General features: G+C 46.0%; 1 protein-coding gene across 1 annotated transcript; it reads right to left on the reverse strand.

Moving 5' to 3' along the window:
• Positions 1-17,213: 17,213 nt before the first annotated feature.
• Positions 17,214-20,703, reverse strand: ndufa10 (NADH:ubiquinone oxidoreductase subunit A10). The gene is made up of 10 exons (XM_069720468.1): positions 20,560-20,703; positions 19,729-19,897; positions 19,410-19,625; positions 19,241-19,327; positions 19,021-19,142; positions 18,830-18,909; positions 18,639-18,693; positions 18,476-18,561; positions 18,262-18,370; positions 17,214-17,376 (listed from the first exon to the last, which is right to left on the reverse strand). Exons 1-10 carry the CDS (start codon positions 20,632-20,634, stop codon positions 17,308-17,310), a joined length of 1,068 nt encoding a protein of 355 aa, XP_069576569.1. The 5' UTR covers positions 20,635-20,703; the 3' UTR covers positions 17,214-17,307.
• Between the last annotated feature and the right edge of the window lie 457 nt (positions 20,704-21,160).

The following is a 21,160-nucleotide window of genomic DNA, read 5'->3' on the forward strand; positions in this document are numbered from 1 at the left end:
TCCTTTGTTGTAAAATGGATTTAATTCAACAACACTAAGCCGGCTGGTGTCTTATTATTCTGATATTTTATGGCTCGTTAACTTCAACCCTTTTTCTTTTTATTAGTGCTTTCAGCCAGAAGTCTAACGTGGTGCCGGATGAGTGACGGATCACCTGCCTGATAGATTGTTGTTATTGGTTAGCATGTTAGCAGTTAGCTCACTGATACAAACAGGCACAGCAATAAGCTAAAAAGATTTAATTGATCCTCAATTTTATTTTTATTTTTAAATAAGTAGAGTTTAATGCATTTTATTCCAGTAAGGCTCTTGAATGCAGCACAAAAGGTGGTCAGTTCGAGTCCCGCAGTTAACAAATCCACAGAAAGATGAAGTGTAATTATATATTGCCAATTAAGGGAACTCTTAACTGTGTTTAGCCGGGTTAAAGAAGAGAGTAGTTTGTAATAAAGCTAATGTTAAAAGACAATTTATTCGGTTCATTGGGAGTAAGATTGGAAGAGTGGAATAAATAGATTTTTAAAGTTGCAAATGCATAGTTACAAACATCCTGTTTTATTTTGAAATTAAAAGGGAAGAAGTTTTGTGAGTGAGTTTGACACTTGTCGTTCATTGGTTGATGGAGATGTGGACCGGTTTGGTTTTAACACGACACGGTGCTAAAATGTTAAAAACACGAGTGCATGGATATCTTAGTTAATTAGATATCTTAGTTAATTAGATATCTTTGTTCATCAGATGTCTTTGTTTATCAGATATCTTTGTTCATCAGATATCTTAGTTCATTAGATATCTTAGTTCATCAGATATCTTAGTTAATTAGATATCTTAGTTAATTAGATATCTTTGTTCATCAGATATCTTTGTTTATCAGATATCTTTGTTCATCAGATATCTTAGTTCATTAGATATCTTAGTTCATCAGATATCTTTGTTCATCAGATATCTTAGTTCCAACCAGACTGAGCCAGCTGAGCAGTTTAGTGTTTCAATGTCTGTATTTATTCAGTTGGAGACTAAAAATCCTCTCTGTTGCTAGGTGGTTGCTAAGGGTCGGACTACTTCCTGGAGTAGTGAACATTGCGCACGTTACAAGAGTCTACTGATGGGTCTCCAGTTCTTAGTCATACCCCGTGCGTTGCCATGGAAACGGAGATCAACACTAACAAAAAGTTTTATATGAACACGTTTAGATTTTACATGTTTTATTTAGTCTGTAACTTGTATAATCTCAGCATTACACTCAAGGTTGATGCTTTAACGTCGTTATCGGCTCGGCGGTGATGCGGTCAGGGCCGAGGCGCTTTGCTTCGTCTTCTCTTTTTGTATTTTAACGTAACATTACGATGATAATCAGTATTTTAACATATCATGTCATTAAAAACGTCTAGGAAGTTTGAAACTACACTTTTTCTAAAATGCTGTAACTAATTCAGCCGCCACAGTCTATTTAAGTTGCACAGCTTGGTCGGGAGCTGTTTAATTAAAAAACAACCTGTGTCTGCTAAATTGGCAATCCAACAGTTGCTGCCTCCGCATATAAGGATAAATAAAAAAGTCAACGTGTTGACATCACGCGTGCTTAGATTCCTAATTTTACATTTGGAGCCTCGTATATGTAAAGTTTGACTTGGAGCTCCGGACACAGAACAAGCGAGTACAGTGTGATATAATAAGCGTCGCGTTTACTGCCTCTCATGCTCTTTTCGTGCTTTAATTGCACGGCTGCAAATGGCTGCAATTTAACACGCAATGTTCCCGTCCACCACCGAGTTGTTAGAATAATGGCCAAACATATTCAGTGACTCCAACAGCGAGGGTCACTTTATTCCCTGGAGCGGCAGCAGAAACCGACACGATGCTCTCTTCGGTACCTCGTGTAAGTGGTAATCATACCAACGTGTTCTCCAGAGTAAGGCGGCTTATTTAAGTGTCATTATTTCGTCCAGATATCTCAAAAGAAATGTATTTTAATGGTGTTCCTGAAACGGCGTTGGCGTCTCTGCTGTGCTCGTATACTAAATGTCACCCATTTCTTTCTTTTTTTTTAATAGGTTCTTTCTTCTCTGATGTTTCGGGTTTGGAAGCATTATTTTCTAATTGGACGAGAATCGGTTGTTATTCCTTGAATACTTTTGAATACTTGAGTTTTTTTGTGCATTTTTTTCTGATCACCTGAATAAGATCGAGATATTGGGCACATAAAGGGGGGGGGTTCCATCTTGTAGGCACCACAGACTGTTTATAAAAATGTTCATAGCTTGCAGGTCTGAAAAATGGTTCTGATGCAGAAGTGTCTTAAAGCTGCAATACCACCAAGTGCCACTAGAGCTCGGTTCCAAAAAGCCTCGGCTCCATAGACTCCCATTCAACTTCTCTCATCAAATACAAAGTCAATAAAATGTCTGCAGCAGTTATCTCGGTGTTGTTAGCTAAAGTCATTCCTTATTAGTTTCCTGGAGGTCCATCTGAAAATAATCCCTCATTCATTCGAAAATACGACTCAAAAAGACCTGTTTTTGGGGGCGTGTCTGTTTGATTGACAGGCCTGTGGTGCAGTCAGGTCACAGCTATAGGTGGGTAGGATGTAGTATCGTCAGGTTTCCAATCAGATCGGTCAGATCCACCGCTGGCTCCTCCCCCAGCGCCAGTAAACACGTAACAACTCGTGAAGCGCCACTTTCGTTCCTGCTGCTGTTTGACGAAAAACCACTAAAACTTCTCTCGCCGTCCTCGTGGCGTCTCCACTTCCTGCCCTCGTCGCGCAAACCCGCGGCCGAGCCAGCCGCGAGATTTACGCGACCTCCAGGCCTCACGCCCGTCACAGAAACCAGAGCTCCATCACGGGGCTCCATCTGCGTTTATGGAGATTACGGTGCATAGCCATCCGTACCGATCGGGCTAAATTGGCTGGAAAATATATAGTAGCAGCCGCACATTGTAATAAGTGAACCTCGATCAATCTGATGTGAATTAAAGTAATGACTCCGAGCTGGTAAGAGCCTCACAGCTGCTTCTCATTTTTAAATCACCGCAGATGGCTTCACATGTGTCCCATTCACCAACTGTTGTCCTCTCACACACACACACACACACACACACACACACACACACATACACACACACACACACACACACACACAGGCGTTAACAAAGCAGAGAAGTGTGATGAAGAGGTTGGAGTCGCCCCCTCTGCCTCTTCATTAGACTTTGTGTTTTTGGGCTCCAGGGCCTCTGACACACACACACACACACACATACACATACATATACACACACACACACACACACACACACACACGCACACATACACACACATACACACACACACACACATACACACACTCTCTCCTGGGACTCTGCTGTTTTTAGCTTTAAGATGTGTCAGACACAAGTTTCCCAGCAAACTTCTGAGTTAATGAGGCTACAGGATGCTCTTTAAGGCAGTTTAAGCTTCCTGTGTGAGAGCGACTCGACCGCGGTGAATCATCAGACCGGTCCAATGTGAAGCCACGTGACGGCCGACATATTTCCTCAGCGGGAGCCGTGACTCAAAACTAATTACAGTATTTAAAAAAAAAAAAAAAAAAATTTAAAAACATGCATCATAACTGATCTGGAACCTGTACCGGCGGACAGCATCAGGCGGGAAGCTGCTCGGAAATCATTTTGCTTTTTCAGTGAGGTTGATGAAAGAAACGCTTCCTGTGGAGGCTGCACAATCAGGGCAGAAATAAAGCTCAAAACCTCATGAAAGTTGGTACACGCGTCTCTCCTGGCGAAAAATGTCGTATTATAGTGGAGTCACGAGTGGGCGTGGCCAAATGGCTCGTTAGCGCCCCCTAAAGAGATGCCACGGCGGCTACATTTACCTGCATGCACAAAATCCGGTGGACACGTGTATCACGCCTAGACGTACAAAAAAGTTACATTGCACCGTTACGTCAACTCAACAGGAAGTCCGGCATTTCGAATTTAGTCGCCATTTTTGGCATGTTTTCAAGGGGGTCTGCAGTGATATTAAATATCTTCCTGTAATGTGTAGTGTATGCAAAACTTTTTCAATTTCTCCAAACGTTTCGACTTCACTAAAAGTTGAATCACCATCAACAGGCCGAGGTGGAATCTGAACCATTAATAACAACCTTGGTGAAGTTGAATCTTTTACCTGTTGAGTTAACCAGACTGTCGGTTGAGTCTCTGAGTGAACTCCGTGAAACATCCCTAAGGTTAAGCCACACGGTTCACAGAGAGCGAGTCCCCCTAAGGGTAAGCCGTAAGGTTTGCGTTGTAAATGCAGTCATACTAATACCAAACCAAAGGTCAACAACAATACAAAACAAAAACCCAATACAAAAACTCAAATAAAAATCAATAACAAAAAATAAAAGGGTGTGTCTTGTGTTCATGTTTGGTTGGATGTTAATCTAATATATTGTCGTTTTAGTCACGTAGAGTTTGTCTTCGTAACTTAGATAATAATCTACGTCTGAGGAACACGTTGATCTTCCCAATGGCCTCGTCTTTTCTCTCCGTGTCTTTATTTCCAACATTGGCTTGATAAACTGTTAGCCTCTGTGGCTTCTAGACGCCGTCCACATCGCGGTTGCCTAGCAACGGTGCTTCTACGACTTAACCACTTGAACAGCAAGCATACGGTGCACACGACTTCCCGTGTTGTCACTATTTTGTTTTGAAGTCTCAGTATGAGACACACGTTCACATGTGGCTCCAGATGTCGGCTCTAAACCCAGAACAGAATAATGTCCATAATGTTCAGCCCCATTTGCACAGGGCCAACATTACAGAGGGGGGGCGGGGTCTGACATATTCACCGCTCTCCTCTGTGATTTAACTCATCGCTCCAGATGGCTTTTTAACCGGCGGGAAATGTCCTGTGACAGACGTGGACACTCTGCAGGACGGAGCCGCCGCCCTGCCAGTGGAGTCACAGGAGAGTTGAAGGTGAAGTCACAGAGGGGCGGCGAAGCGTTTCAAATCTGGACGCCGAGCCAGAGGACGTCCGTTTCTCTCGATGTCCTCCCGCTAATAAATCTGCTCAAAAAATCACAGAAAATAATACGTTTTCTTCAGCGTCAGTCCTCCAGAAATAGACGGATGTTTTGATGCTGTTTTTTTTTTTTTTTAGATCAGAAACGAGTGGAAGGAAAATCAAGCGTCTCAGAATACAAGAGCTGCACTCAGCTGGGATCAAATTTACTGGAGGAGTTCACGCAAAACTCTACTTCATTACCCACAATGCAGTGTTAACCCCCCCCCCCTCCGACCTCCCGCCCCTCCCCGCCTACAGGAATAGATCCAGCCTGGCTTTACACTGGCATCAAACTGTGACTGTATTGTTGCTACTAGCAACAGAAACCAGCTGCTGGTGGTCTGATGCCAATCTTTGGAGCAGGAAGTGACCATATTTGGATGAGCTGGGGGGAAGAGCAAGCGGTGGCTCTGATTGGGAACCCGAGGACACTACGTCTCGCCCACCCATGGCTGTAACCTGACCCCAGTGGCCATCTGTGGTACTGCAGCTGAAGGCCTCATTTTTCAGAGCCGGACCTCCACTTTTATCTTTAATCTATTTTATAATTTTCAAACGTTGCCGTGAGAATTTAAAGTGAAAAGTTTAATGGACTGAAAGAATCTTCAGGGCTTACTGTTCACAAACGTTACTCATGCAAATCCACCGTCTGCAGAGTTACAACTGAACATCTGCGTCTTAACGGCTGGCAGGTGAAGACCAACACCTGATGGAAGCTAATCACATTCAACACGATTACCGGGAAGTCTTTTTTGTCTCGTGGAGTACAATAGTACGATAATCCTTTCTAATCCCGGCGCTCAATGAAGACGCGAGGAACCCGAATGTCACGCTGAAGCGGAGATTTGACTCTCCGTAACAAAACACTTCAGAGGCAATTGTTCGAGTTAGCACTTCCTGTAGGCGGAGTCACCGACTCTGCAGAGGGAAGCGGGTTAATCCAGACTGACGGGTCTTTGAATCTCTGCAGCGGCGTGTTGTCTGATCTGGACCCTCCAGCAGTTCACTGCTCGTCCTTCCGGTTCGGACGAGATGCTCCTCGAGGTTCTGGAGCCTCCGTGTGTTGTTGACCTACGTTGAGCAGGTCCATTTAGCTGCTGGGTTTTGTAGTTCTGCTGAACAGTTTGGTTCCTTTGTGGTTTCATTTTTGCTTTCTTTGTTTTGTGCATTAAACATAGCGTTTACTTCAACCCTTTATTCTGTGTATTTTCTTGGCTTCTCCTTCGTCACACTTCACCGGCTGTTTGGTGACGGCGTTTTCTTTCTGTCCGGACTCTCTCAAACATACGCGTGCGAGTATTAACACAGGTTTTAATTGTTTGTTTTTTTATTGCTGGCTACTCCTCTGGGTTACAGCTATTTAGCGGATACAAGTTATTAATGTTCTTAATTAACAGGAAGTAATAAAACTTCAACTAAAACGGGTTTTTAACTTTAAAATAAAGGTCACGGAGGGCCTCAGCAGACGGGTTAATTATGGACGGTTACGGTGAAGTAGTGCTCTCTCGACCCGGTGCTGTTTGAGATCCGGCTCGTCGTGCAGCCCGTGTTAGCCTCTCAGAACCCGGGTCGCGAGAAAAAAACAAAAAAAATCGACTTGCGTGCGTACGTGGAGCTCACGAGGCGACATCGTGAACGCACGTCCGCATCATCATCGCCACCAAATCGGCTCGCTCGCCATAATGACAGTGATTAGAAACACTGAGTGGACCGCAATCACGATTAGCACCTTCTCCGGGGCCAAATACTAATGGCATTGTGTGTGCGTGTGCGTGTGCGTGTGCGCGTGCGCATGCGTGTGCGTATGTGTGTGTGTGTCCCGCCGCCGTCACGTGACCGCATGCCTCCACTCGCCGGCCAAAGAAGAAAAATCCAATTAACCGGCAGCTTGCTCTCAAGTGGAAGTGAGAAATTGAGAAACTCAGACAAAGGCGGCGACCCGGAGCAGACCGGAATAACAATACGCCACATCTTCCCGACAACTAACAATGTTCGACTGCCGTGAGCCGAAAATAACCCGGCGCTCGCTTCACGCGTGCCCGTTATGAAGTCGGTACAACCGAACTAATGAGTGACAAACTCAGTGAAAAGCGATCGCCTGGCTCTCAGCTCAGCGAAGAAATTAACATCTTTCAGCCGGTCGGGTTGATTTCACAGCTCGTAAGCCGAGTTTGGTTCCGCCTCGCCTCTCCTAACAAGCTGCCTGCAAGCGGGCACCGTTTTTCTCCAGAGCGGGAACCCGAGACGGCGGCGCCGACCCCGACGTCGGGCGGGTAGAAGAGGACTCGCTGGCTACGGCAGAAAACCCGAAACACCGACAGTGACATCAACATCAGCAAGACTTTCTTTACACCTCATCAGCTGATTGCGGGCGTGTCCAGTACGCCAACCCGATTTTGGTCACGATCTCAAATCAGCCAATCACGTCGAACCACGTCGAAGACTTCAAATCAGTTCTCCTCTTTCTGAAGCCGGGTTCCGACTACGGGATGTTTAGTTTGCCTTTCACCGTGTCAGATTAAATCTAAGTGACATAAATTCGTGCCGATGATCGATTAGTGTCAAAATCGGGCTGAATCTGTGTAGTCTGATCGTATCGTCAGGTTTCCAATCAGATCAGTCAGGTCCACCGGCTGGCTCCTCCCCCAGCTCGTCCAAATATGGTCACTGCTTTATGCCAACAGGACGTTTAAAAAAAGCTGCTTCCTTTTACTCCAATGTTGGACTGAGGGCCGACTGGACACTACGGTGACTCACTATCGCGCCGTTCATTTTTGAATGTTTTTCAAACATTTCGCACCTTTTAGGCAGCTGATTAAATTTGTTCATGTGAAATAAAAGTTTTTTTTCCATTGTGTTTCAACATCAGTTTGTCCCTCAGGTATTCCTCCTCCTCCTCCTCCTCCTCCTCCTCCCTCCCCCCTCAGTCACCACACTGTGCTGCTAAATTTGGATTTGAAACTAGATCGAATGAAACTTCTGGTGAATGCAGCCAAAGCTTCAGACGGATGAGATTTCACATGCAATTCTTCTTGCAGCTTAAAACTTGATGAAGCACGTCCTTGCTCAGTCTAATTCCCAAACTTGACTTCTCATTCTCAGTGAAAGGGCAGTAGGTCCGGCTAGATAATTCCAGCACTCACAGGGGAAGATTAGCGGCGCCGGAGAGGGCTCGGCTGCAGCTTGTCAATCAGGCGGCTCACTGCTCCTTTTCGCCGCTTTGTTCTCCGAGCCCGTCCAAAGGGCACTTTACTCGTGTCCGTCACCCCAAAAAACTCCTCTGGAACATCCTCCAAGAGAACGACTTCCAAAAAAAAAAAAAAAAAAAAAAAAAAAAAAAAAAGAAAAGAAAAGAAAACTGGAATTGTGAACGGAAACAAAGGCGTCGTTGTCATTCATCTCGTGATCTCATTGCTGCACAATTACGAGAAACAGCTTTTCATCGGGGGAGAGGGGGGGGATGCCGGGCAAAGATAAGGAAACGGTTGGAAACGGCGTTTTCAATACAGCCATTTGTATGAGTCACAAGATAACCGAGCAGATTTCTATTCACGTCGTCGTCCTGCGCAGAATTATCAAGAGCCAACAGTGAATTCATCTTCGCAGCCTTTTATCGGGCGCATTAATTAGCAGAAGACTCGGAGACCTGGAGGCCGCGCGCGCGGTGGCGGCGTGTCAGACGTGCTGCGCCACCGGCGCTGTCACATTGTCTCGCTTCTGAAAAATGATGAGGAAGAACCGAAGCTTGACAAAAGACCAGAAAGTCTTTCATTTTTAGCTTCTTTGTGGGAACACGTCGACGAGGTTTTAGCGCGGGCGACGCGGCTTCGGGCCGGAGGACGCTGCGCTTACGGGCCGTTTCCGTCTCTGCAGCGCACGTCCTGCGGAGACGCTCGCACGCTCCCCGAGGACGTCACACGTCCACGGCGAAAAGATGGATTTACAGAAAACAAAGTCGTTTAAAAGTTTGCGAGTTATTGACAGGCAGGTGGAATTGATATCGAACAGAAGAGTGGGCCAAATGGCAAAATGAACGGCCGCTTTTAAGTCGGTGTTGGAGGTTACGATGACACTTCCTGGCCCCGTCTTTAGATATTAATACTTACACTTATACACACTTATTCCAGGGGAGCGTTTAGGAGCCTCGCAGGGTGAGACTGGCGGGTCATATCGATGTTGCAGGACGTCGATGAAGTGCCCAGCGGACACTCGTGTGACTCCCGCAGGTGCTTTTCACTCAAAATCTCACACTTCGAAACCGGAGCAGCAACACGAGAAGTCGCAGCGCTGACAGATTATCAATAAGCTCCATTATGTGACCTGTCAGGGTGGAAGTGACAGAGGACGTCACAACATGGTGGAAAAGCCGTCGTTGGCTGGTGACCCGGTGTCAGCTGAGAGCGTGTGAACGTTGCGTGTGCTTCCTGTTGATGGCAGGATCGCGAGGGTGAACGCACGACTGCAAAAAATAGACATGTAAAGGGAAGAGGGAGGTTTTATTTTGGGCTTTCTGAAGGTCCAGCGGACGCGTGAAAGGTCACACACTTGGTTTTTTTGGTGTTTTTTTTTACAGTGTATCCTGGAAAATGTCACATTAAAATGTCACCTTTTTTTTTGGGGGGGGGGGGGGGGGTTGGCTCCACTGCTGGTGAGGGTGTGTCCTGAATCCGTGACTATTTTCTTCAGGTGTCTCTGCTTGGTCTGACGGAGTAGAAACCAATAAAGGCGGGACAGCAGCGCTTTTTGTTTGGGGATCAGGTGATTTAGAGTTCTCCTTTGTTGTCGCCAATTGGTCCAATTTTCTGTTCGGGTTCGCAGGAAGACATCAGTCCAGCCTTTGTGATTTGTTCTGAGTGTCTTCCCATCAGCCTTCTGTTGCTTGTTGTGGATGTTGGTTATTATTTGTCTTTTGTTCAGTAACAAATGTTTTTTTTCTTCAGGTTCTTGACTCCTTTTGTTGTGCTACACCTCTTTTTTAATAAGCCTTTTTGGGAAGTTAACCACTGCCTGACAAATGAGGCCGATGAAGAAAGAAAATTCAGCTGCAATACCACTGAGTGCCACTAGAGGTCGGCTCCAAAAGGCTTCTGGCTCCATAGATTCCCATCCAACTTCTCTCATCAAATACAAAGTGAAAAAAATGTCTCCATTATTTATCTTGGTGTTGTTAGCTAAAGTCACTCCTTCTTATTCGTTTTCTGGAGGTCCATCTGAAAATAATCCCTCATTCATTAGAAAAAAAAATTGGGGGCGTGTCTGTTTGATTGATAGGCTTGTGGTGCAGTCAGGTTACAGCTATCGGTGGGCGGGACATAGTATCGTCAGGTTTCCAATCAGATCAGTCAGATCCACCGCTGGCTCCTCCCCCAGCTCGTCCAAATATGGTCACTTCCTGCTCCAAAAAAAACAAAACAAAAAAGGATGGCAAGCGATGAAATGTCCAACAGGAGGCTTCAAAACGTTCACAAACCAACAGGTGACGTCACGCTGGGTTTCAGATTAATTTGTCTAATTTTCAGGAGTTCTCACAGAGAACTGTTGGCTGAAGGAAACTTTTAGTTTCTGGGACTAAAAGTCCCACGAAGCTGGGATGGAAACGCAGCTATAGAAAGCATACTATTATCATACATAAAGTATAATATCATCAAGCTAAAAAAAAAAAAAGTACTGAGAGTGTTTTTTTGGTCCTCTTTTCATACAATGAGAATATATTTATATAATATATTCAGCCTGAACCTTTATGGTGAAAAGTAAAGTATGATTTCCAAAGAACGTTTCAGTATCATCAGGCTTCACATTGAGCTGCTAATGTTAACAGCAAGCAGAGGTTTACACCTCCAATCAATCATTCAGCAGTTTAACCAGTTTACCGTCAGATTAGTGGTCAATACTGGACGAAGTCGGTGGAGCACTTAGTGGTTCCTTCAGCAGGGTCCGGCTCCAACGCCTACTCAGATTTAGGGGTTATTGTGGTATTTAGTGGGAGAAGAAAAATAAGATTTCTCAGAAAAACTAAATGACGGACAAAGGAGCTGCCTGTTTTTTATTTTCTGCTCACTCTTCCTCTGCTTCTGTGCGGATGCATATCGATGATATCATTCAAAAAATAAATATCTAAAATGCGTATATGGAGTGGAGACGATATTTTCGGTAGCCGGAGGCTCTCGTCTTCGACTCTGCGAACGAAAACCCGGAGCGAGGAGAGTTAGAGAGGTGTTCACGCACATCTCGCACAACCACCGGAGTATCTGGGAGCTTGAATTGATATCACGCGGACTGAAAGAGAGAGAGCTGTGAAACCATCGACTCCATCCCAGGCCGCATCCAGACAGCAACACTGCCCCCTGCTGCTTCCACACGGGTTTCATCGACAGACACCCCGAGCCAGAACAACTCATGTGATGAAGCGGTTTCTGGAGGTGTTTAGTGGATGGTGTTCAGCCTCGTCGGTGACAGGGACTTCCCCCTCCTCGTCTCCGGGCTACGAGGATCCCTCGACGCTGAGCCGACGAACGAGCTCCCGTAATCCCTTCCCCCCCGCCCCCCCGGCTTCATCGCTGACTCCCCGCCTGGAGCCACGTGTTCGATATCAGCCCGCTTGTTATTGGCCTCAAATTTGTTTTAATCCTGGAAGCTGTGAGTTTTTAGATGAAAGTTTTAAAGTAGGCTTTTCGGTGAAAGTGCTCTGCGGGGATGTCCGTTCCCCAAATCCCCTCCCACCAACGCACGGCAAAGCTCCCGCCGCCACCGTCCTCATCCAAAAGCCCGGGAATCAGCTTTACGGTGGGAACTCTGATTAACAACAGCATTTTAAAAGAAAAATCTCCCAAAATTCTCCTCTTCATTGATATTTTAATATATACCGCTGCTGAGTCTTTGAGGTCAAGGCGGAGTACACTCAGTACAAGATGAATATTTAAAGAAATAAAGTAATAAATAAATGAACACTGACAGGAAAATGGAAACAAACTGCAGGTACAGCGTGTAAAATGACCGGAATAATAATTAAACTGGTTTTCACCAATGAGTCAAAAATGATTAAACCTTCAATTAATAGAATAGAGTAAAGTAGGATTTAATAACGTTTTAGCCACTAGGGGGCAACATAACGACACTGATATTATCACCACAGACCGGATATACAGTATAAATGTTTGTAGCTTCCGGGTCAAGCCAGCGCCACTTTATTCTGACTCTATATCAAATATTTTTCCTGTACTACACTCTTACATTAGTATTCAAAACAATAGGAAAATACAGAAAAGTGCAAATAAAATATGTCATCATAAAAATAAATAATATTCGTTCCGTGACTCAACTTAAATTTATGACTATCAAAAATACCAGATTCACAATAACTCGTACTCCGTTGGTAAAAAGCACAACATGGCGGACGGTGGCGGCAACGGCTGAACAGCAATAGAAAAGTAACTCTAAACAACATTTTATGGTGAAACTCATTTCTACACACTGAAAGGCTGTAACATTTTAAGTAACGTGAAAATACGTATATGCATGTAAAATCATTTCTCAAAGTTACACAGAATTACATCCACAACCCAGCTTTACTACACGTAACGGCTAACTGGCATCTGAACCGCGGCCGTTACTCTCGGCAAATTCACTCCGACATCACATATCTATCACAGTCATCTCAAAACACAGCAAAGTCGTTGCTGAATTATTCACCTTAGTGTGACAGTAAACTTAAAGAGTCGTAAACATATTTTACAGTCCCTGTGGATCAATGAAGAAACATACGATGAGGCAACGTCTTCATCAAGCCAACGCCATTTTATTCTGACTCGCGCTACGTTGTGCTTGAAGGGAAACTTCACGATGCGTCCAGGTACACTCGGTTAGCGTAGTTTCTTCAGTGGTATCTCCAACAAAAATAAGAGGGGTGTCTGTTTCATAATAAAAACTTTGCTACAGCGTTTTCAACCTATTACACCACCAGGGGCTGGCTCCAAAAAAAAAACTCTTGTTAATCGGGTAAATGTCTTTTTATGTGCGAAATTGAAAACGACAGCGTGGAAACACTTCTGATGACGCTTTCTACGTTTGTTTTCAGGTGTGAGCGTGGCCTCGCTGGTGCCTCGTTCACAAAAAATAATCCACAGACTAAAACAGCCATGTGCCAGGGGGATGTCTTCCTCCCTCCGGCCACTGGGGGGCAGTAATGAAACCATGACGGCTGGGAACAACAGGAAGAGGTGAAGGGGAGATTTTGAAGAGCAGGTGAAGAGGGTGTGTCCGGTTTATCGTCGAGGTACGTTTTGCATTTGAAAAACAAAATGCATGTTGGTGAAGTTATGTACTTCCACGCTGTTGGTTAGTGAGTCGCGGTGAGTTTGGAAAACAGGTCAAGATTGTTCCTTCCTCCTTTTTTTTTTCTTTTTTTTTTTATCTGGGCTTCAGTTTGTGTTCTTTGAAAGACTTTTTGTGGCCTTTACAAAGTGACCTCCACCTCCAACAGTAACTGACAGTTGCTGCTTCCAGACTTGTCTCGAGAGTTTTACAACTTCATTCTGCCAAAGTTGCATTTCAAACCCAGACAGAGAAGAGAGCTGAACTCCCCCCCCCCCCGCCTCCCTCTCTCTCAAGAGTTCATGTTTTGTTTTTTCCACCCTCCATTAGTCCGGTGCGACTGCTCCAGGCTGCAGCGCTGTCAATTATTCACCGCGCCTTTTGTCTGAGCCGCCTGCCGCTCCAGCACCGAGCAGACAGCCTTCTTTCAGATGCTGGCAGCCTGTCTGGCCTCCAGTTCCCGCCGAGTGTCCGGGTCAACCCAGAAAGGTTTTCTCACTCCGAGCGTGCCCTGAGAAGGAGTTTTGTTTTCTTCACACTTGGGTCACAACTTTTTTTTTAATGTTGTCTGTCAGTGTGTGTGTGTGTGTGTGTGTGTGTGTGTGTGTGTGTGTGTGTGTGTGTGTGTGTGTGTGTGTGTGTAAACGATTATAAGCTGATTAGCTCCAATCCTGGAAGAAGCCATGTTGCCGTGTCAACTCGGAGGTCGTTTTATGAGGCGGCGTGATGAAGTTAATCTCTTCTCGTTTTGAAGATCCCGTGACTGCTCTTTGACTTCTTTTAGCCTGTAATCAGATGCCATCTCTCTTTCTGTCGAGGCTTCATTTAAGCTGAGATAATGTGTATAATTTTCATTGAACATCACACCGTATTTCAGTCAGCAGGTTCTGTCGCCGCGGGTCGGAGCAAAGGGTCGCCTCCTTCGACGACTCAGAGGAAAGTGGCTCATTATAGCCGCCGCCGCCGGCTTTTGTTCTCTTCTGCGAGCATGATGCGATGGGGTGATCACCGCCTTCTCTCATCCTCCCACGTGTCCGTCCGGGACAATAATAACTGAATATTTTCCTCTTCGTCCTCCTTCAGAGTTGGTCTGGTGTTCGTTCATTCGAAGCGTCCCGGCTCGCCTCCGCCGCTCCTCGTCTACAGGTGAGATTGGAGCGTTTAGTCTGGAGATTAACGGCAGGTGAGGCCAGTTTATCCTCGAATCTGTGCCGATGATCAGGTCTCGGCTTGATCCTCCAGCAAAGAGGAACACAAACCTATCACCCGAGGTCCAGCTCAGTCCTTCAAAATAAAATAAACTCCAGATTATGTCCTAATGGATTTAACTGTGAAATTGCTACGATAGGACGGGAGCACAGGATTGGCTCAGAAGGAACCACGGCAACTGCCATTAAAACTAACTATTTTATGATTAATTTATGGAATAAAGTCAATCAGAAAATATTCTTTACTTCAGAAAAGAGACAGGTGGAGGGAAAGAACAATTTTGTGCCAGTAAAATTAAATTATTGAAGAAATTCATGTTGAAAATTGAATGCTATTTACTGTCTTTAATTTAGTAATTAAAGTTGCCATTTTTGTGATTTATAGTAAGAAATTAAGTTTTTGTGTTTACAGTTTTATTGGTTTCTACTGGATGAAGCCTGCACAGGTTGTTGTTTTTTTAGCCAATCATAAACAAGAGATACAAACAAAGCATCCCTTTGTTCTCAATCGCAAACTTTTTATTTCTCGTTTGTACTGCAGCTACCTTTTAAAAAGTTATGTACCGTTGCGCGTAGTATGTGTATAAAATTGGGGCGTACTACTTGACCTTTGACCTTTTTTTTAATGCTGATTAAAGTTTAGGGTGATTTTATGGATTGCATCATTAAAGATGCTGTAAAGTAGAAATGAAAATGAGTTTTAAGTTCATCACACCACACCAAAAAAAAAAACACCGAAAAAGTATGTTAAATTAGGCTTTGAAATCGTGAGAAAATCATCAGTCTTCTCTGCTCTGAGACTGGGGGGGGCGTGTCCTGAAGGAGCTGAAGCTCCGCCCACTCCCTGTATGACAGTCCTGTGGCTGCAGTTCTTTTCCCCACTAAGCGGTCCATCTGACATCCAACCTCTCCGGTGACTTCATGCATGATGTCACACTGGCACTCTTGTCTCTCTGGTGGACGGAGCAGCCTGCTTTGTGAAAACAGAATAGAATCAGAATTGATTTGTCCAATGAGTGAAACATACAGATGCAATCAAATCCAGCTTGTCCCCCCTGAGCTGTAACACAGGAGTAAAACTGGACGCCAGAGACAGCAGACAGTGAGTCTCCAACTACTTCTAACGCACCTGCATTACAATAGTGGAGATAATAAGAGAGGAGGAGTTGATTTAGTTCTGTAACGACTGCAACATGTGCATTACGACTGCAACATGCACAATGTCAATTCATTACATCACATGTCAATTCATTACATCACATCAATTCATTACATCACATGTCAATTCATTACATCACATCAATTCATTACATCACATGTCAATTCATTACATCACGTCAATTCATTACATCACATATCAATTCATTACATCACGTCAATTCATTATATCCCATCAATTCAAACTTTCAACCTGCTCAGGTTGAGCTGAAAGTCTTTCTCTTCCAACTGATGTCCCTCCACCTCCTCCTGCTCTCTGCGGCCTCCTCCACATGTAGTCGGGCTCGTTCATCCGGACCGGTACCGGTACACGTAACCGAGAGGGTCGCTGATTGTAACGTCACACCGGAGTACAAAAACAACAACCCTCTTTAATCGGGAGGACTAGATCTCCTCTAGTCCATGTTTACCATCACACCGACATGTAAAATACAGAGTTACATATATTATAGTTCCTTATCGTAGCTAGATTGGACACCCATAAAAAAAAAATCTGCGGTTATCTGATCATTTTCCTCTGAACTCTGCTACCAGCTCAATAGAAGCTAATTAGCAGATTAGCTCCCATTTCACCAAAATATTCTACACCGAGTAAAATCCCGTTAGCGGTTTGCACCGCGGACTAAATGTAGCAGAGTTACTGTGGAAAAGTTATCTAGTATAATTATAACAAGCACACAGAACTTTCCGCTGAGTGGTGGACTGCTGGCGGCGGCGGCGGACGGCGCCGGTGCGTCCGGAGAGAACGAGCGGCCCGGGAGGGCGACGCTCGGTCCGGCTCCGCGCTGCAGGAGGAGCGGTGCGTCCGTGAACTGCATCCGTCTCCGAATTGAAACTATCCGTCGTGAAATGGTCCCTGCAGAGGCGGCTGTTGGTGTTAATCCTAAAGTGTCCTTTAGCGAGGCTCTTCACGAAATCAATCCGCCTCTTTTTCCTTTCTTCATCAGTAGGACATTTAAATAGCGATGCAGCGCTGCTTTGGAGGTTCTTGCATTCAGGAAAGATGCACTTGCGGGTGGAGGGAGACGTCCTGTAGCAGCCGGCTGATGTACAATAACAATCTGACTACGGCAGGAGTAGAACTGAAGTCCAGTGGGATGACCTCTTGTGCAAATGAGCTCCAGGCATTTATAACGTTTCACCGTGTGAGAGGAGGAGCCATGCAGTAGGTTATATAAACCAGCTGTGATCTGACGTAGTTAGGTTGTTGTGACGTAGATAGGTTGGGTTTTAGCCCCGCCTAAAAAAAACCTGAGCTGAGGACGGATGAGAAACTGTTTAACGGTCTAACTCCACATATCAGTGCGACAAAGTTTTTCAAACTTTGCACGCTTTCAGCAACTCATTTCACACCAATCTTGGCATTTGCTTTACAGCAGCTTAAAAAAAGAAAAAGAAAAAAAAGAATTTCCCTTCAGAAAACGTTTCCATTCAAAATTCTTTTTAATACATACATATTATTATTATTATTATTTACGATGTACAACAGAAGAGGTCACGGAGCCGATTACCGACGGCTCACTTCAGCCAGATGTATTTGTCTCCCACGTCTGTGTTGTAACCGGGAGCGTACTTCTTCCCCGGCAGCTGCGAGGACACGAAGACAAAGAGGACGGTTAGAGACAGAAACACGTCTTTGTCCTTCAAATTAAACACAAAACAAACACTCAGGATTTGATCAGCTGTGTGATGAGACTTTAATCCGTCGTTTCGCCGGATACGGTGGGAGTTTGTTGCGTCTCCGGTGGAGCTGGTTTTACTGCAGGTTTCTCTCAGACAGCTGCAGACGTCCCTCCGTGACTTCACTTTGTGATGGAGGCGGGGCGGGGGGTTAAGCCACCTGCTCGCTTTCTCCCCGCTAAGATCCAGCCGCGCTACAAAATGTCAGGTCACCGCAGCACGAGGAGGAGGACAAAACCGTCTCCAGTCAATAAACCGAAAAGGTCAGACCCGAATGTTTCCCCACAAGACCGACGACACAAACAGCCTCGTCGAATATTCCACACGTGGCATTTCGCTGCCTCGTAACTACGAGCGGTTCGATATTTCAGCGGAGAATGAGTTTCAATCGAGCGACGCGAAGACTTCGATAAAGAAGACGCCAGCGACGACTCTGAGACGGGGACGCGAATCTGGAGTTGTTGTTTTTTTTTAATAAAGCAAATTATCCTGAGAGGATGAACAGGAAGAGGAAGAAAAAGAAGAGCAGCTCAGGACGTCTGTGGATGTCAGCCAATCGGAGCGTCCCGAGGCGATGACCCCGATAAGCAGGCTTCGTCAGAGTCGGCCTCCCTCGTCACCTCCGAGAGCTCTCTGCTGCCACCGAGTGTCGACCCGAGGAACAACACGACACCTGAACGTGTGTGCGGCCGTGAAAACGAGCATTCAACTCCTGAAATTCATTACGCATGAACCCTGAAAACACGTGAAACTCCTCTGCTTCCTGTCCGGCGGGTCATGTGACCCACGTACCGACTTGTAGGCGTAGTACTTCTCGTCGTAGTCGTGCGCCCCGATGGTGATCTCCGGCAGGAAGCGGGGTATGTGCATCAGCATGGCCACCCTCCGTTTGTCCTCCACGCTGTGACAAGAGGAGAAAAAAAAACCCAATAACAACAGGAACTCGGGTACCGACGGAGGACAGAAAGAGGCGGAGCCTGGACGTTCACCGCTCCGTGCAACTCACAGCATCCTCATGTGGTGGTAGCTGATGTCGTCCTGCTCCACCCACGGCCCCTTCTCAAACTTCAGGTACTCGATGTCCTCGGCCACCTGTGGACAGCGAGCGTTAATGACACATCGGGACACCTTTCAGACGTCAGCTGACTTCCGTCCAAACGCGCTCTCACCCGCTCCACGTCCTGCGCCTGAGTCGTGTTGTACGCCAGCAGCTCCGACGACTCTCTGGAAAACAAGACACCCCCGTTCAATCTGCATGCTGTGGACGGAGGACGTGACCGCTGCACCAGGAGGGAAGACTGGTCTCAGAACTTGTCTAAAACCGGTCCGGTGAAATGTTTTAGCGCGAGTTTGTTCTCACCTGATTTTGGGCAGAAAGGACTTCTTGTACGAGTCCTCGATGCTCTTCAGGTACGGCAGGGAAACGTTCTGCAGGTACGACTGAGGATACAAACAACCCGACATGTTGATCAGGATTAAACTTCCGCTCCTGTGACGTGTTTTATTTTTAAATGTTTTTTATTCGGTGTTTCCAGGAAGTCGTCTCGCTACCTTGCCGCTCTGCTTCAGCTTCTTCTGCACCTCCTCGGCCGGCAGGTCCACGTAGATGGCGAGGTGCGGCGGCAGGAACTCACAGATGCTAATGTTTTTGATCTCATTGTAGTGCTGCACGCCTGCGACACACACACACACACACACACACACACACACACATCATTTACAGGTCTTAAAAACCAGGATGACTGGCCTCCGTCTTTATTGCAGTACTCACACTCCTTCCTGATGTAGCCCTGCTTGAACATGGCCTCCAGGAAGACCATGTCGCTGAAGGGGGACCGCTCCAGAACCACCCCCTGCCCTGAGGGCGAGGAAACCCCGTTACATCACCGCAACACACATTATTAAATAGAAGAATCCCATAACTCTGATTGGGAACGTACCCGTGGTGAGCAGGTGCTCGATGGCGTCCGAGTACTGCAGCAGCCTCATGGTGTACATCCACAGCTGCAGCCGGTAGCTGTTCCCATCCGGCGCCTTCGGGTCCGTGTAGAACTTCTCCAGGCTGCACATCCCGTTGTAGTCCAGCGGCAGCGGCTCCGCCTCTCCCGTCATCTTGTCCAGGTAGAAGGTGTCAGGCTCGGGCATGTACAGCATCCCTGCGCGCGCGCGCACACACACACACACACACACACACAGGGCTCAGCGAGGAGGCCAGCACCACCAGCACCACCAGCGCCCCCTGCTGGGTCGGACAGTTACCCAGTTTGTCGGCCAGGCTCTGGGCCAGCGCTCCTTTCCCCGACGCCAGGTTCCCGTCCACGGAGATGATCTTGCTGCTGTGCGTCAGCCGCGGCGTCGTCCTCTCTCCCAGAGCGTACGTCCACCAGCCGTACCGCAGCCCCCTCGCCGAGCTGGTGTGGACGCCCGCCTGCACCGCCGGAAAAATACACGCATGTATTTAATAACGCGTCAACGCCGTCACGTGACGTCAACGGAGATCAGCGGTCACGGGGTTTCTATTTATTCACTGCCATTCATTTATACGTTGATATATTTGATTTATAACCGTTTGTGTTACTTTCACGTAAACAACAACAACAAAAACTACTCTTTCTTTTTCTTCTTCTCCATCTCCTTTTTCTCCTTCCTTTCCTTCTCCTCCTTTCCTCCTTCCTTTCCGTCTCCTTCTTCTTATATCTTCTGCTGCAGAGGATTGTGGCCAAGAACTTCCAGAGTGTCATGCTGACCTGCAGACTGCAGATGTCGTAGAACATCCGGGTACTTTTGACCCCCGACGCGTAACACACTCATTACTGGGACATACCAACCAGTGCGTTACTATGGATACTGTATCGCAGGGCGAGTCTCAGCCAGCCGGTGTGTTTACGACCTCCTCCCATCTTAATTTGTTGCCGTATTGTTTTATTAACTGTCAACAACATTGTAAACAAACTGCTGGTTTATTAACCCGGCTGTCATGCTAGCAGCTAAGGAGTTAGCTCCGTTAGCTCCGTTAGCTTGTCCTTGTGAAGAAGAATCGCTCGTCGCTGCGCGAAATGTATAAAAGAACCGAGGCTCCGAACCCCTCACCTTCTGAACGACGCTGGCCGCTCTGAGAGCCGCCGCTCCGGACGGGACGACCATCCGGACCACCGTCAGCGCCATGATTGTCCTCCAAAACAACCCGACCTGACCCGAAAACTGAAATCCTCCGGCGACGCGATGTGACGTCAGACGGAGGGGGCCCTCTGACCGGCGACGTCTCAGACATTACATGTCAGAACTGTCTCGTCAGTTGCCTGAATTTATTTCTTCATTAGTTAGCCAAGCAACGCGTTTTAAACAAGAAATATATCGAATTTTAGTAGAATGTATTTTACAAAGTTTAAATTAAGAACCCGTCTTTACTATTTGAGTTTAAGATTATTTTAATAGTTGTTTTTTTTCTACAAAATATCCATTGTAGTTTTGTTGGTGACATGTCGAAGTTGCCTTTTTTCGTGTTCAGTAATATCCAGTTTAGTTTTAATTTTTTGCATCTTATAATGTTGAACCAGCTGGTGGCTATAAATGTTATGAATTGATAGAATTATTTTTTTTTAATTAGCAAATATTGTCAATGAATATTATTGTAATACTACAATCTATTCTCCATGTATTTTGATGAGCGCCCCCTTGGGAGTGCTACGAC

The sequence above is a fragment of the Brachyistius frenatus genome, unplaced genomic scaffold (genome assembly GCF_029030835.1).
Source record: "Brachyistius frenatus isolate BFR_SWC_R1_liver_20210118 unplaced genomic scaffold, ASM2903083v1 Contig_241, whole genome shotgun sequence".
NCBI classification, from domain to species: domain Eukaryota; kingdom Metazoa; phylum Chordata; class Actinopteri; family Embiotocidae; genus Brachyistius; species Brachyistius frenatus.

What these genes read in the sequence shown, in the direction of transcription:
- ndufa10 (XM_069720468.1), bottom strand. Translation starts at nt 20,634, where the DNA reads ATGGCGCTGACGGTGGTCCGGATGGTCGTCCCGTCCGGAGCGGCGGCT. An exon ending in CGAGCACCTGCTCACCACGG is followed by an intron (nt 19,328 to 19,409) that starts GTACGTTCCCAA and finishes CCTCGCCCTCAG; the next exon opens with GGCAGGGGGTGGTTCTGGAG. An exon ending in AGGCGCAGGACGTGGAGCGG is followed by an intron (nt 18,562 to 18,638) that starts GTGAGAGCGCGT and finishes CGCTGTCCACAG; the next exon opens with GTGGCCGAGGACATCGAGTA.